Source organism: Melopsittacus undulatus, chromosome 4, assembly GCF_012275295.1.
Source record: "Melopsittacus undulatus isolate bMelUnd1 chromosome 4, bMelUnd1.mat.Z, whole genome shotgun sequence".
Lineage (NCBI taxonomy): Eukaryota > Metazoa > Chordata > Aves > Psittaciformes > Psittaculidae > Melopsittacus > Melopsittacus undulatus.
Genome location: NC_047530.1, coordinates 91,615,532 through 91,628,617, shown reverse-complemented (window position 1 = coordinate 91,628,617; position 13,086 = coordinate 91,615,532). Strand labels below are relative to the sequence as shown.

The following is a 13,086-nucleotide window of genomic DNA, read 5'->3' as shown; positions in this document are numbered from 1 at the left end:
CAAGAAAAAAAGTTACACAAAAAACCCTATAAGCCAAGCAAACACAAACAACAAACAAAACCACAAATCACCAATACACAAAGAAATCAACCCTTCCCCAAACTTACCAGATCAGCCATTCTATAACTGCACTGTCCTTACTACTGAAAACCTTCCCAATTTTTGTATCAACTGAAAATCTTCTGTTCATTAGTACCAAATCAGGAGGAGTCTCTTAACAATAGTTCATGCATATATGTCTAACTTGAATTTGGAGTGCAAATGTACAGCAGCATGCATAAAGATAAGCCAGCTGCACTAAAACTGTTTTTCTTTTTTTAGATTTTTCTGCTATAACACAGCAAAAAGACTTTTGTAAAATTAGACATCAGGAATGCTTCAGAGTCTGAGCCTCTTCTAACCACTGAAAGTGTGCAGAACAGACATCAAATCCCATCAAACCACAAGAGCAGCATTTCATGCATTTTATGAAAATGGGTTTGTTATTTTTTTTCCATGCCTCCAAGGCTAAGTGAAATTGTGTGCAAAACAAATCGAGCCTGGGGCTCCTGCTGAACTTTTCTGGTACCGTGAGAGTACTTTCCCTATGCTATCATCAAGACCAACTGAGTGAATTTTGTTCAAAGTTCAAAATTCAGTTGTATCCAGAAACTCTGCATTGAAAGAGAAGGTGTGCAAAAAAATTTTTACACAGTCCTATTTTAATTCAGGTGATACATAAACATTTCAAAGAGAGTAATTTTGAGATATATGACTAGTTAAGCACATACACGTGAAACCACTGCACTATGAATAAAGTTCACACATTTGATTACGTTGTTCCCCTCTCAATGACCCTAACAAATGCTCCTGGTTCTCATTCAACTTTCTCCCCAAAAACTTACTCCTAAGGGAGAGGTAAGAAGAAGAATCAAAGGACACACAGAACACTCCAGTGTGAACATAACCAGAGTAATCATAATTAGCTGAAACCAAGTCTTAACTAAAGCTTTCTTCCCTCTGTGATCTCTGACACAGACATAGCAAAGAAAATCTCTGCCTGTCTCTGTTGTTTTCTGTTTGGATAAGGACAACGCTCTCACATTCACATCAGACAGGAAGAATGTAGAAGACATACTAGAAGAAATTCATTGGCACTCCATAAGGATACAGAGAAAAGACACACACATAGAACAGCACACAACTCTATAAAGCAAACCACGTGTACTTAGAGCTGTGGTTATGTACCTCCCCCACACTTGGGTTCCAGCACAAGATCCGGTTGTCTTTGGCGCTACTCAGCAGCAGTTCAGGGTCAGCCTGGCACCAAGAGACAGAGAGAACTCCCCTGAAATAGAGCAGAAAGAAAACAGTTATATTTCGTACACAGTCCACTCTCCCACCCTGTTACCAAGAAAATAGCATGCACCAGTACTTAAGCTCAGAAATACTAGTTCTCATCTCTACCATTAAGCATTCATCTGTGAAACAAAGCAGACCTAGTAAAAAATCATAGGTCTCCTCAGTCCAGTCTCCCAGTTGTCTACCTTTTAAAGATGGAGATTCTTGAAGAGGCACACAACAAGCAAACCCTCACCTTGTATGCCCTTCCAGCTGGCTCAAAGGAGAGGTAGCAAAACGTAAGTCCCATATTTGGATCACTGGCAAGCGGTCATCCTCAGAAGAAAGGACTAACTGGGTTGCAACTTCTGGATGCCAGGCCATTCCTGAGCAGTGCATCTAGGGACAAAAATAGCATAGGCTGAAAATTCAGCAAAACAAGCTGGCAACAGCACAAATAGCCCAGAGCCATATCATTCTGCACTTGACTAGAATGCTTAAGACAAAGCAAACTGAGAAATACCTTGCTGTGGGAAGTATTTCTACCTTCACTACACAGCAAAAAAAAAAACCAACCCACTAACCACACAGAAGTTGAAGTTGAAAGTTGACCTAGGAAGACAGCTGGAATTAAATCACAGGAGGCTTCTCATAAATGAACTGTGAACACAGAAACTGAATGCAAGGGTGCCCTAATTTTAAGAACAGTGAGAGGTCTTGTTTCGCCATTTCATTAGGGGAAAAAAGACGTATATTACGGAAACCTACAGCTCCCACAGTAAAAATACTTGATCCCAAGAGCCTGTGCCACTGTTTCATAGTCACATGCAGCATGTTGTAAGCTGGTTAGAATCACAGCCTCTCCTCCACTCACTCTGTTACTGTGGTCACTGACTTTGATGATAGGCTCATTCTTCCTGAGGTCCCAAACCACAGCCTTGCCACTTGGGTGAGCAGAGGACAGGATATGCTGCACCTGCCGATTCCAGGACACCACACTAATGTCTTCATGAGGCTGCCAAGACAGGAAAGGCCACACATCCATTATCCCCCATGTTGAGGGAACACTAATCACAGGATTCTGTCACTAGCCTAAGAGATTTGATATATATAGACTTCTCTCTTCAATCACTGATCAACTCAAGTATCAGCAGCACTGACTAGAAAGACTTGGAAGCACAGGAAGTCCTTTACTCAGAAAGTACAGTGGACAGTCAAATTCTATGGGGAAACATCACCTGGAAAAGCAGCTTTGCATTTGGGGGGCAGGTGCTGGATTCCACACTTGACCATACCTGTTACAAATCAGTCCATAGAGAACTGTAGCTGAGAGAACATAGATGCTTCTACCCTGACTCCTGGGATGAACTTAATGTGTGCAACATTTCAGGAGTGCAGTGAGATGGAAAATGATGAAACATTCAAGGCTAATTGTTGTTACAGTATCTAGTGCAGTGCAAGGAGACAGGCAAGGAAACAAACAAGAGGCTTACTGGAGGCAAAACATGGCCTGTTTTTAGGCAAGTTTACTATGATTTTTTTCTGCTTTCAGGAGTCAATTGCCCTGAATAGCACTGTCAGCACCAGAATATCAGAAGGTTCTTCCTCTTCAAACTTGGGAAATGTTATCTGGGAGTAATAGCCAAGATGCATTAAATGGCTCAATGACTCTGCTATAGATATTACTTTCATAAGATATGAAAAGCTTCAGCTGAAGCCTGAAATAAATTCATCCCTCAGAGAAGGTCCAATAAACCTTCTTAATCCATCACACATGCCCCAGCTGGATCACAAGATAAACTGGTCAGTTACTTGATTCAAATCCACAAAGAGCTTACCCATCCATGCAAAGTGCATCACTCCAGCACTTGTCAGCCTACCTCCCCCCTCCCTTCACAACACTCTTTCCACCTCCCCAGAATGAAGCTAATCAGTCACTTCTGATTCATCTTTCTCCTGACAGACACCAAGGTCATTCTCCCTTCACAGCCTGAGTACATCAGGATGACTCCACGCACTCACATCTTTTTGCCTTGCCTAGTAAGATTTAAAACTGCAGCAGTAAAACTATCCAGAGGAAAACTTATTTACCTGTGATTTAGCCCCTGGAGTCATAGGCACACTGAAGTTATTCAAGTCCCAGATGAAAATTTCAGAATCACTGGCTCCAGAAGCCAAGAGGTTACTCTGTAGAAGAAAGAAAACAAAGCTGAGTTTCTGCTCACAAGGAAAAAGGACAGATTTCTTACAAATAAGTGTCAGATAAGAACTGCATTTTATAGCTGCTGCTAGTGATCATGAAACTCTGGCACAGGGGTGGAAGCCTCTGGCCAGCTGAGCCTTTTCCCTGCATCCCAGCACCAAGGGTATTTCTTCTGAGAAGATGCAGGCTTTCCACAAGGGTCTGCAGACAGCTTTCAATCTGCCTTTGTGTTACCACAAGAATCGTGTTCTGTTCACTACTTGCTCATGTTGCAGTCCTTTCAAGTGTGATCAGAGCCCCACTGAATTAAACACCAACTGAACAAATTTAAAAAAAGAAGTTCTGATTTCAAATGTGTAATTGTCTAACATGTTACAGTATTACAAGACACGATTTTACAGGGATGTAAGAGACTTAATCAAGGTCACTGGGGAATTCAGTGGCAAAGCTGTGAACAGAACCCAAATCTGAGTCCCAAACCAGCCTTGTGGCACAACTACCATGCCCTTTTCAAGTTAAGAACTGTTTCTTCGGTTTATAAATCACTATACTCAAGGGAAAAACATATTTCTTAACATGGAGGTTAACCTTCCCTTGGTTATGTTAATGTTGCCTACCTGGAAAGGGTTGAAGTCAAGAGCTCGAACAGGACCTGAATGTTTTTCTGTCTGCCCAATTACAGGCTCACCCTTTGAAGCTAAGATGTGGTGCACACTGTACATTGTCAGTACACCATTATCCCCTCCACCAATGATCACTCCGGAGGACTCTGGAGACCCATTTCCAAAGTTACCCCAGATCAGCTTATGGAATCTAAAAAATAAGAAAAAAAAGCTGGCATAGGCCACAGTATTTGGTGGAAATCAAGATGTCCTCTGCATTACCAAAAAACACATCCATGTTCCAACCCATCAAACATAAACATCAGTTTGCACCTTAAGTAACCATTTCCCTTTTTAAGAGATCTGTGGCTTTTACATGCAAGAAGAGAAATGAGCTTCCTTCCAGAGACTTTAAAGAGAACTTACAGAGAAGGAGCTAGTTTTGTTTTTTTAAAATGTTTAGGCCCTCATATGATGGGTGATATCCTCTAACCTACACTATATAGAAAATTAGACAAAAGGACTATGTGCCTTTCTTTCCAGAGCTATTGTCTGAAAATTGTGTTTACCCCTTTTACGAATATGCTAGTCAGAAATCAAGACTTGTTTTCTATGCTGAGTGTAAGCATCACCCACAATGATGAGCCTAAGAAACCACCTTGTCTAAAAAATCTGGAAAGTAAGTTCAATCTGCCTCTGGTGTCTTTACTGGAAATCATTAGCAAACTGACATAATACAGAAACACTCTACTGACTGACTACCATGTGTAAGTCCTTTGAGGTTTCTCCAATGGTCCAACTGCTCTACTTTTAAACCCAACACAATCTGTGTCAACAAAAATGTTCCGTTTTTGAGGACTGAGATCAACTGATCCAAAAGATCATTTTATACCCTGAAAACATGTTCAACATGTTTTCTCCTCCCCTCCTTCCTTGTACCAGAAAAGCCCTTTTCAGTTCCATTGATTGATGTATCAGTATGAGCCTCTAGTACCTGTTTGAGGCAGGAAGTGTTCCTCTCCGCTTCATGTCCAGGGAGGGATCCCTGAAGTCAACCTCAAATATCTCCAATGTGGCATTTGTACTGAAGGATGCATCCAGTTGCTGGGCAGATGTTCCTAGTAGAAGTACAAGGACAACACAAGTGGGCACTTTTTTCAAGAGCACAGGCTACAGAAAGAGCAAGGCACTGGAAACTTATTTCTTCATAATCAACACAACTTTGGTGTACCTGTTCAAAGACAGAACATGTCTGAACACCTCACAAAGAGAGACCAGTAATTATAGCAAAGACTTTGAAAGAAATTAGAACTTCTTCAATAAATTTTGGGCACGAGGGTCACTGTTGCATGAATAGCTTTCTCTCTTGGGATAGATAAAGTTCATATACCCTTTTCCAAGCTTCTGATATTAAGTCCTTATCTAACTGATAAGTACAGTCACATTATGAAAGCCAGATACAAATATGATCCTAAATATTTCTGTATATTGCTCCTCAACTATGACCATGAAGTCTTAATCAGAACTTTTAAACCTAGTCTACAGCTAAAGTTCTTCGACCTTAGCCAGCTAAACATACCCCAAAGACCCACAGAGAGCAGTCACCCAGTGGTGGCTTCCTCCCTTCTCCCAGCTTACAGAATAAAAGCTAAAAATTGAATTGTCATTGTGTAATAGGATGCTACCAGGCAAACAGTCACTCAGTTACCACAGGGATGCTTTGTAACTGTCTACGGCACAGAAAGTGCCCAAGAGACTATTAAAAAGCAGCACAAATTATGAAACTATGCAGTTTCTGACCTAAAGCAGATGAAAGGTGAGACTGTTGGTCCAATCAAACCTCTGGCCTCATTACAGAAACACAAAATAGACCACCTACCCCCAAAATGGTGCTGTTGATTTTAAGGCAACAGTTGAAATTTCGTCACATTCTTTTGACATTCCTCCCCCAGAAAAAAAAATCAGACCAAAATAGCAGTGCTGGGCACACAACTGTGGTGGGTTGACCCTGGCTGAACACCATGTGCCCACTAAAGCTGCTCTATTACTGCCCTCTTCAGCTGGACAGGGGAGAGAGAATATAATGAAAGACCCATGAGAATATAATTAATGCCATGGGTCTAGATGAGAACAGGGAGAGATCATTCACCAACCACTGTCATGGGCAAAACAGACTTGACTTGGGGAAATCAGTTTAGAATTTATTATTTATAACCAAAATCAGAGTAAATAAAAACTAAATGAGAAAATAAAAACTAAATCTTAAAATACCTTCTCCCCACCTTCTCTTCTTCTTGGGCTCAGCTTTACTCCCAAATTTTTTACCTCCTCCTTCCCCAGCAGCACAGGGAGAGGGGGAATGGGGGTCATGGTCAGTTCAGCATATGTTGCCTCTGCTGCTCCTTTCTGCTCAGAAAGAGGACCCCTCACACTCTTCCTCTGCTCCAGCCTGGGGTCTCTCCCACAGGAGACAGTCCTCAACAAACTTCTCCAAGATAAGTCCTTCCCATGGGCTACAGTTCTTCATGAACTGCTCCAGTGTGGGTCCCTTCCAGAGGGTGCAGTCCTTCAGGGACAGACTGCTCCAGCTTGGGTCCCCCATAGGGTCACAAGTCCTGCAGCAAACCTGTCCCAGCACACACTCTTCTCTCCAGCAGGCTTCCCACAGGGTCACAGCCTCCTTTGGGCATCCCTCTATGCCAGCGTGGGGTCCTCCAGGGGCTGCAGGTGATCTGCTCCACCAGGAACTTCCATGGGCTGCAGGGCACAGCCTGCCTCACCATGGTCTGCATTATGGGCTGCAGGGGAATCTCTGCTCTGGTGCCTGGAGCACCTCCTCCCCCTGCTTCTTCACTGACCATGGTGTCTGCAGAATGGCTTCTTCCCACACTTCTCTCCAGCTGCATTTGTTCCTACACAGTAACTTTTCCCCTTCTTAAACACATTATCCCAGAGGCACTACCACCATCACTGATGGGCTTGGCCAATAGCAGGTCTGTCTTGGAAATGGCTGGTATTTGCTCTATCGGACACAGGGGAAGCTTCTAGCAGCTTCTCACTGAAGCTATACCCCTGTAGGCCCCCACTACCAAAACCTTGCCATGCAAACCCAGTACAACAATGTAAACTGTCAGTTCCACACAGATACTAAACTCACCTGTTGCCAACTCAGTAAAGAGACTGACTTTGCGCTTCAGGAAATAAAATTAACACTGATGAATAATATCAACAAAATCCAAATGTAAGGTTTTACAGAAGTATTGAAAATTGAATGTTAACCAAAACAGGCAACTTTAGGGAGAAGATGTTTCTATTATTTGATTGTCAAGCCAGTGATAATGACTGCAGATGAAAAAGTAAAAGTGAGCTTGAACGAACATGACCAGAATGAACTTTTTTTCCCCCCACGGACATACCAAGTATTTTTCAAGGCAAGCAGGTGATGGAGCTCATGCAGACTTAACTGGAAGTTATATAAAAACCCCCATGTATTCACTCCTTGAAAAATCACTTGCCTTTAAGATGTCAAAGTTTGGCATAGAAGTAATCCTTTACCAGGCACTTTAAAAAACATAAGGCTGTAATATTCTCAGTATATTGCTAGTAGGTTTTCCAGAGATTGTTAAAGTGGGAGCTGCTGAGAGTTCAAACAAACTGTACATACAATCTCTCTGTGACTCACATTTTAATAGTCATGAACTGTGAAGAACTTTACCTGTTGCTAGGTAAATGGGGTGGTGGTTTGCTGGACTCCATGCTTGGACAGCTGTTCGCTCAATTTCCTTTAACTTCATCTTCTAGGCTCTAGAAAAAAATTCACACAGTGGTTAGAACAGGCAGATAAAATCAACACAAAAATAATCCCACCAGTAACAAAATAGCCCCCTTACCAGGATAACGTGAGAACAATTTGCTCTTATTAGAAAGAAGTTACTTGCTACTTCCTGAGGTAGTGAATAAAGTTTTACAGGAGTGAATTAGGGTATTTTTGGAATTAATTAAAAAAACCCACAAAAACCCACCACAAAACAATCCCAGCTGTCTGACCCCAGATTTTGTTTCATATATAGCTCTCTCTTTCATATACTCCAATTACAGAAGAGTTTCAGGAAGAGGAATGGGATCTAAACTAAACAACATACTCAGGTCTTCAATCTAGGCTGGTTTAAATGAGCTGCAGAAACTAATTTAAACAAATGTATCTGCAAAGCACTAGTTGATCTCACTGAACAAGCTGATGTCAGTATATACATATGCAAAGGAGAGCAAAAGGAATTTCAGGGAAGGCTAAATTCCAAGCAGAAAAGTGACGTGGCAACAGAAAACAAAGTGCAATACTAGCATGTGCCAATTCAGTTAATGTACTTTGTTCTCACTCCTCTGAGAAGCAAATGGAAAAAAATCATTTGACCTTCTGCTTGAGTTTGTAAATGGTAGGAGGCGAGAAGAAACTATCCAGGAGTAACTGCTGGGTTTCAATCTCAGCTCTGAAAACAATTCTTTTTATTTACTCTGAATGGATCAACTGACACCTGTAAAAGGGGAGCACAATTTCCCCATGTCACTAGAGAGAGATTAGTTGGGCAATAATGTAGCAGGATAACTGGAATTCAAACATCAACAGCAGGCAGCCAGGGGGCTGTAAAACTGAGAATAAATGCAAATTATTGTTCCACGCAGGATCTAATTCTTGCTGAGGAGAAAGCATCCAGCATCTCTCCATCCCAGACTGTGCCCAGGCCTTCTGGGCATGTCAGCAACATAAATGATGCACGTCTGTAGTCATTCACAGACTAGCAGGGTCATTCTCATGTGCAGTTTCAAAACCTTTTGAGCTTGGCTGCAGTGTGGTCTCATAACTCTAGCTAAACAGAGCTGCTAACTATCCAATCATGGTATCATGCTGAATAAATTCAAGCTGTCAGCAGGGAGCACAGCACAACACTCTGCATCTTGCCAGCTTGCTGTGATTAATTTCTCCTTGGTTACCTGACACTGTTTTTATTAGCTGTGCTGACAGCTAAACCATGGTCTGAATCACATGGCCCTTTGTTCAGATGCAGGGCTACAAGCATCAGTTTGGAAGGAAAAAGAAAAAATATAAAAATCCTGATTTAACTCTCAGGTAAGTGATCCTACACACTGTTCATGTCTGTATCCATGTATCCAGCGCAGGACTCGCAAAACTTAAAAGCACGAAAAAGCCCCTCTTTAGCAACCTCTTGCGGCTGCCTGCGAAAAATTCAGAAGCATTCAACTCCTCCACATGAGAATTGTTAGGGAGATGTTGCCACCTGCTGATACCGCCCAAACCAGCATGTAAGACTTCTGAGAAAGCTCGTGGACCTCTGATTAATTAATCACGACTATCCCTCCTTCTACAGACATCCGATTACAGCTCTAACGTATTAACAAATCTGAGCCCCAAAGGGAACGATATTATTTCCCTGCACCCTCCCCTATACAGGGTCCTCAAAAGGCAACAGTGTCTGCACAGCAAAACCCAGCAGATCAGAGCACTCCCACCAGTGGGAAACAAGAGTGAATGCAGATAAACAGTGAAAAGTAAAAGCACATGTTCTCAGACCATGGTGGACCATGCAAACAGGGCTGACAGGGGCAAAAATTCTTCTTAAGTTAATGTATGTTGACTTGAAATACTTGCAGCTTTAGAGTATATTCTAAAGGACTATGTGGGTGTTGTACCAGCTAATTGACCCTCGAAGTTGCCATGATAACCATCACTGGTATCACTCTAGTGACTCCACCCAAACACTGTCAATCAGAAATCCACTCCTACCGACTTTCCTAATCTTCCTCCTGCCACCGAGCACCCAATCATTTCTCTTTGAACAGTCCTGCTGACACTGGACTTCCCATGCGGCACCCAAAGGAGCTGACAGCCTGAACCCACTTAGCTAAAGGAGGAACTTGGGCAGAACAGAAAAGGTTTGTCCAAGGTCACCCAGGTGACAAACAGCCACCCTAAGAATTGCAAAAGGCCTCTCAGCCGCGACAGAATGGTTAAAACACAAACCACCCTACTGTCTCCACATCCCAGCATCAATATGAAATCTGTGTACTGCCCCTTCCCTTTGCATTGTGCTGACACTCTCCTTTTGCAGCTCCCCAGTACCCTAAAACCAGGCTGCTGTCATAACTGCTTATTATAAACCCTGATCACAGAAGGCAGAGAGACACTAATCTCAGCTAATCGGTGTTTGCAAGGCAAGGCTCTTGCAGGGCAGGGCTCAGCACATTCCTCCATGACAGCTCCCATGGTACATAAAAAAACTTCTTCTGCTCTGAGCACTTTGAAAAGCTATTGCTAAAGCGCCACAGCGCTGTACAGATGGCAGCGCATATACACCTACCGAGTCAGCCTGCTCTGCTCAACAACACTGCACTGTGTGATAGTGAAAAAGAGGGAAAGTCCAGGAAGAAAACATTGATGGAAAACACCGGGTGTCACAAACAGGCTCCCGGCTACGCCAGAGGCCCCTCCGCGGCCCATGTCAGCTCCCCCCAAGGGCGCTCCTCGCCCGACGCTGCCCAGGAGCCGGCCCTGCGGCAGAGGGAAAACAATCTGCCGGGGCTCAGGGGACAGAGCGCTAGGAACAGAACCACAGAACCTGGGGACAGAGCCGGCACACCGACACCAGGGGCGGCAGGTGGCAAAGCAGGCCAGGGCTGGGGGTACACAGAGGCGAAGGGGTCGGCAGGGGCGCCGCAGGCGGAGCTGGCCCGGCCGGTGAACGTTCCCGGGCCCTTACCCCTGGTGGCAGGGCTGAAGGGTGCGAGAGCAGGAGCAGCCGCTCGCATCAGACCGAGCTGAGCGGAGGCGCCAGGGAAGAAGGGAGGGAGACGGGCGGCGGCGCTTACCGGCTCGCTGGCCGTCCCTGCCGCGCCACCGACCCAAGACCGAGCGGCTCCCACACCCAACGGCTCTGCCAACGGTGGCCGCCGGGAGCCCAAAAGCCGCCGTCCGCGAAGCATCGCCCGACACCCCGCCCCCGGAGCGCCCGCGCAGGCGCCAAGGCGAGCGCCGGCAGCTGTGGTATGACCGGCATCGCTGCTCAGGGAGGGAGCTGACACTGCAACCCCGGCAAGGGCGCGGGAGTCGCGCCCTGCTTGGGCTACTGCTGCTCTTCGGTGTGACATGAAAGTGTATGTGTGACGGGGGCTGACTCGGTCTGTCCTGCCCAGGTTCGGGGTGTCCCTTCCTCTGCCATGGCACCACAACTGGGGACCTCAGCATCAGCCGAGCTCAGCAAAGGGCTCCCAAACACCTTTGTAACGATACCTAAAATATGCTCCATCCACGAGTCCAAAATGATTCACGCTGTAGGCCAAGGAACACCAAAACTGGAGCATATGTCTGCTGCCTCTGAAGCCAATCTCTCAGAATGTTGCCTCAATACAGATTCAAGCCTTCTCGAGAAGGAATGCAGAAGGGAAAGGTTTAGAAATAAAGTCTTAGAAATCGGGTTTCTTGAAAGCATTCTAGTTGCCAGGGAGAAAAATAAAACATAAAAGCCAGAAGGAGCCAGTCCTCCTTCCTCCACCACCCTCCTGTTTTGAGAAAATTTGCCCACACCATAAACCCAATTTTTAAGGATTTCTGAGCCATACTTTGCCCTATCCACATGCCTTACCCATAAAAACAAGAAAACACATACAGACTGGGTGTGAAACTCCAAAAGAGGAGGCAGCACACAGTACTGGGGCAGGGCAGCCTTGTGGTATGCTATGAAATAAGGCAGACAGGCCTCAACCTGCCCCTGTGCCACTGGTGCATTATCATTTTGCATACAGCAAGATGAAGCTCCCATACCATTACTGCTCTGATCATTTCCATTTTACTAGAAGACTCTTTACAACTCTCACATTGTATATAGTGCTGTCACATAACTGCTATGGAATGATAATTCTTACTAAAGTACTCCTAAAAACTGTTTTTACCCTGCATAAATACTTTGTTTCCAAATAGTTCAGTTTCAAGGTCCCCACAGCTCAAAAAAATACTTTAAAAACCCTTACGGGGTTAAAACGGCATTGTCCATGATTCAGAATAAAGCATTTCTGTAACTAGAAAAGAAGGTGACAGTTTACAGACACCAGGGTGAATGATGATTGTTCAGCACCTTCAAAAAAGGTTAGTTTTAATTATGCATAAATATTTGTATGTCCTAGCATTTTATCATGCAATCCCCTTGAACTTACAGGCTTACAGAAACCCCTCCACAAAGATCAAGCTAACTGTCCTTTACAATCTGGGGTTAAAAATCTTTATAGATCAAAAAATCATGAATCACTGTCCCCAAATACATGCCTCTTAAAGCAAGGAACTGTGAGTCATGACAGGGTGTTGGGAGGAGAGCAGAGCACACAGTTTATCGAAGGCATCCAGAATAGTACAAGCCTTCTGTGATTATTCACTCCTGCAGCCAAACAGCAGGGCCTACAGCACGAGGGATTTGAGAGAACTTTCACTGTAAATCAGTACTGAGAGTACTGCCTCCTTCAGTAGCAAGAGGAAAAAATTATGGTAAGAAAGAATGGAGCTGAACACATCTAGGACCTTAATCAATTTGCATATATAACCTTTCCAAGCAAACTATCAATGAATGCATTAGGAGGCCCTAGACCAGTGGTCTGCAGCAAGACAGGCACACTTCATGGGTCAGATGTAATACCAACAATGGTGGATGACCTCGGGCCACACAGGAGCAACTTGAGCATCTGTGTTCTTGGACCAAAGCCCAGGCAGAGCAGAAGAGGCCTAGCCAGAACTGGACTTGCTCATTAGCCTTTCCATACCACTGCTACCCACAGCTGGGCAGCACACTTCAAGCTATACACAAGCAAGGCTCTGTGCCTCACTGGTGCTCCCTACTGGTTGTGTAAAGCTTCACTCAAGAGGGCATCTAAACCAGGAAGAGAACAATGGCAGTAAGGATG

At 44.3% G+C, this 13,086-nt stretch overlaps 1 protein-coding gene across 4 annotated transcripts in view; it reads right to left on the bottom strand.

The window, feature by feature from the left end:
- SEC31B (SEC31 homolog B, COPII coat complex component) overlaps window positions 1-11,447 on the bottom strand; it is a 36,924-nt gene extending 25,477 nt beyond the window's left edge. For 2 of the 4 annotated variants that reach the window (XM_031053403.2, XM_031053407.2), the window contains exons 1-8: window positions 11,008-11,114; window positions 7,841-7,929; window positions 5,120-5,243; window positions 4,141-4,336; window positions 3,412-3,507; window positions 2,195-2,335; window positions 1,577-1,719; window positions 1,228-1,327 (exon numbers count right to left, since the gene is read on the bottom strand). In XM_031053403.2, the coding sequence (XP_030909263.1) occupies window positions 1,228-1,327; window positions 1,577-1,719; window positions 2,195-2,335; window positions 3,412-3,507; window positions 4,141-4,336; window positions 5,120-5,243; window positions 7,841-7,919 (879 nt within the window). In that variant the 5' untranslated portion in view covers window positions 7,920-7,929; window positions 11,008-11,114. The other 2 variants (XM_031053405.2, XM_031053404.2) reach the window with 2 other exon arrangements.
- Between the last annotated feature and the right edge of the window lie 1,639 nt (window positions 11,448-13,086).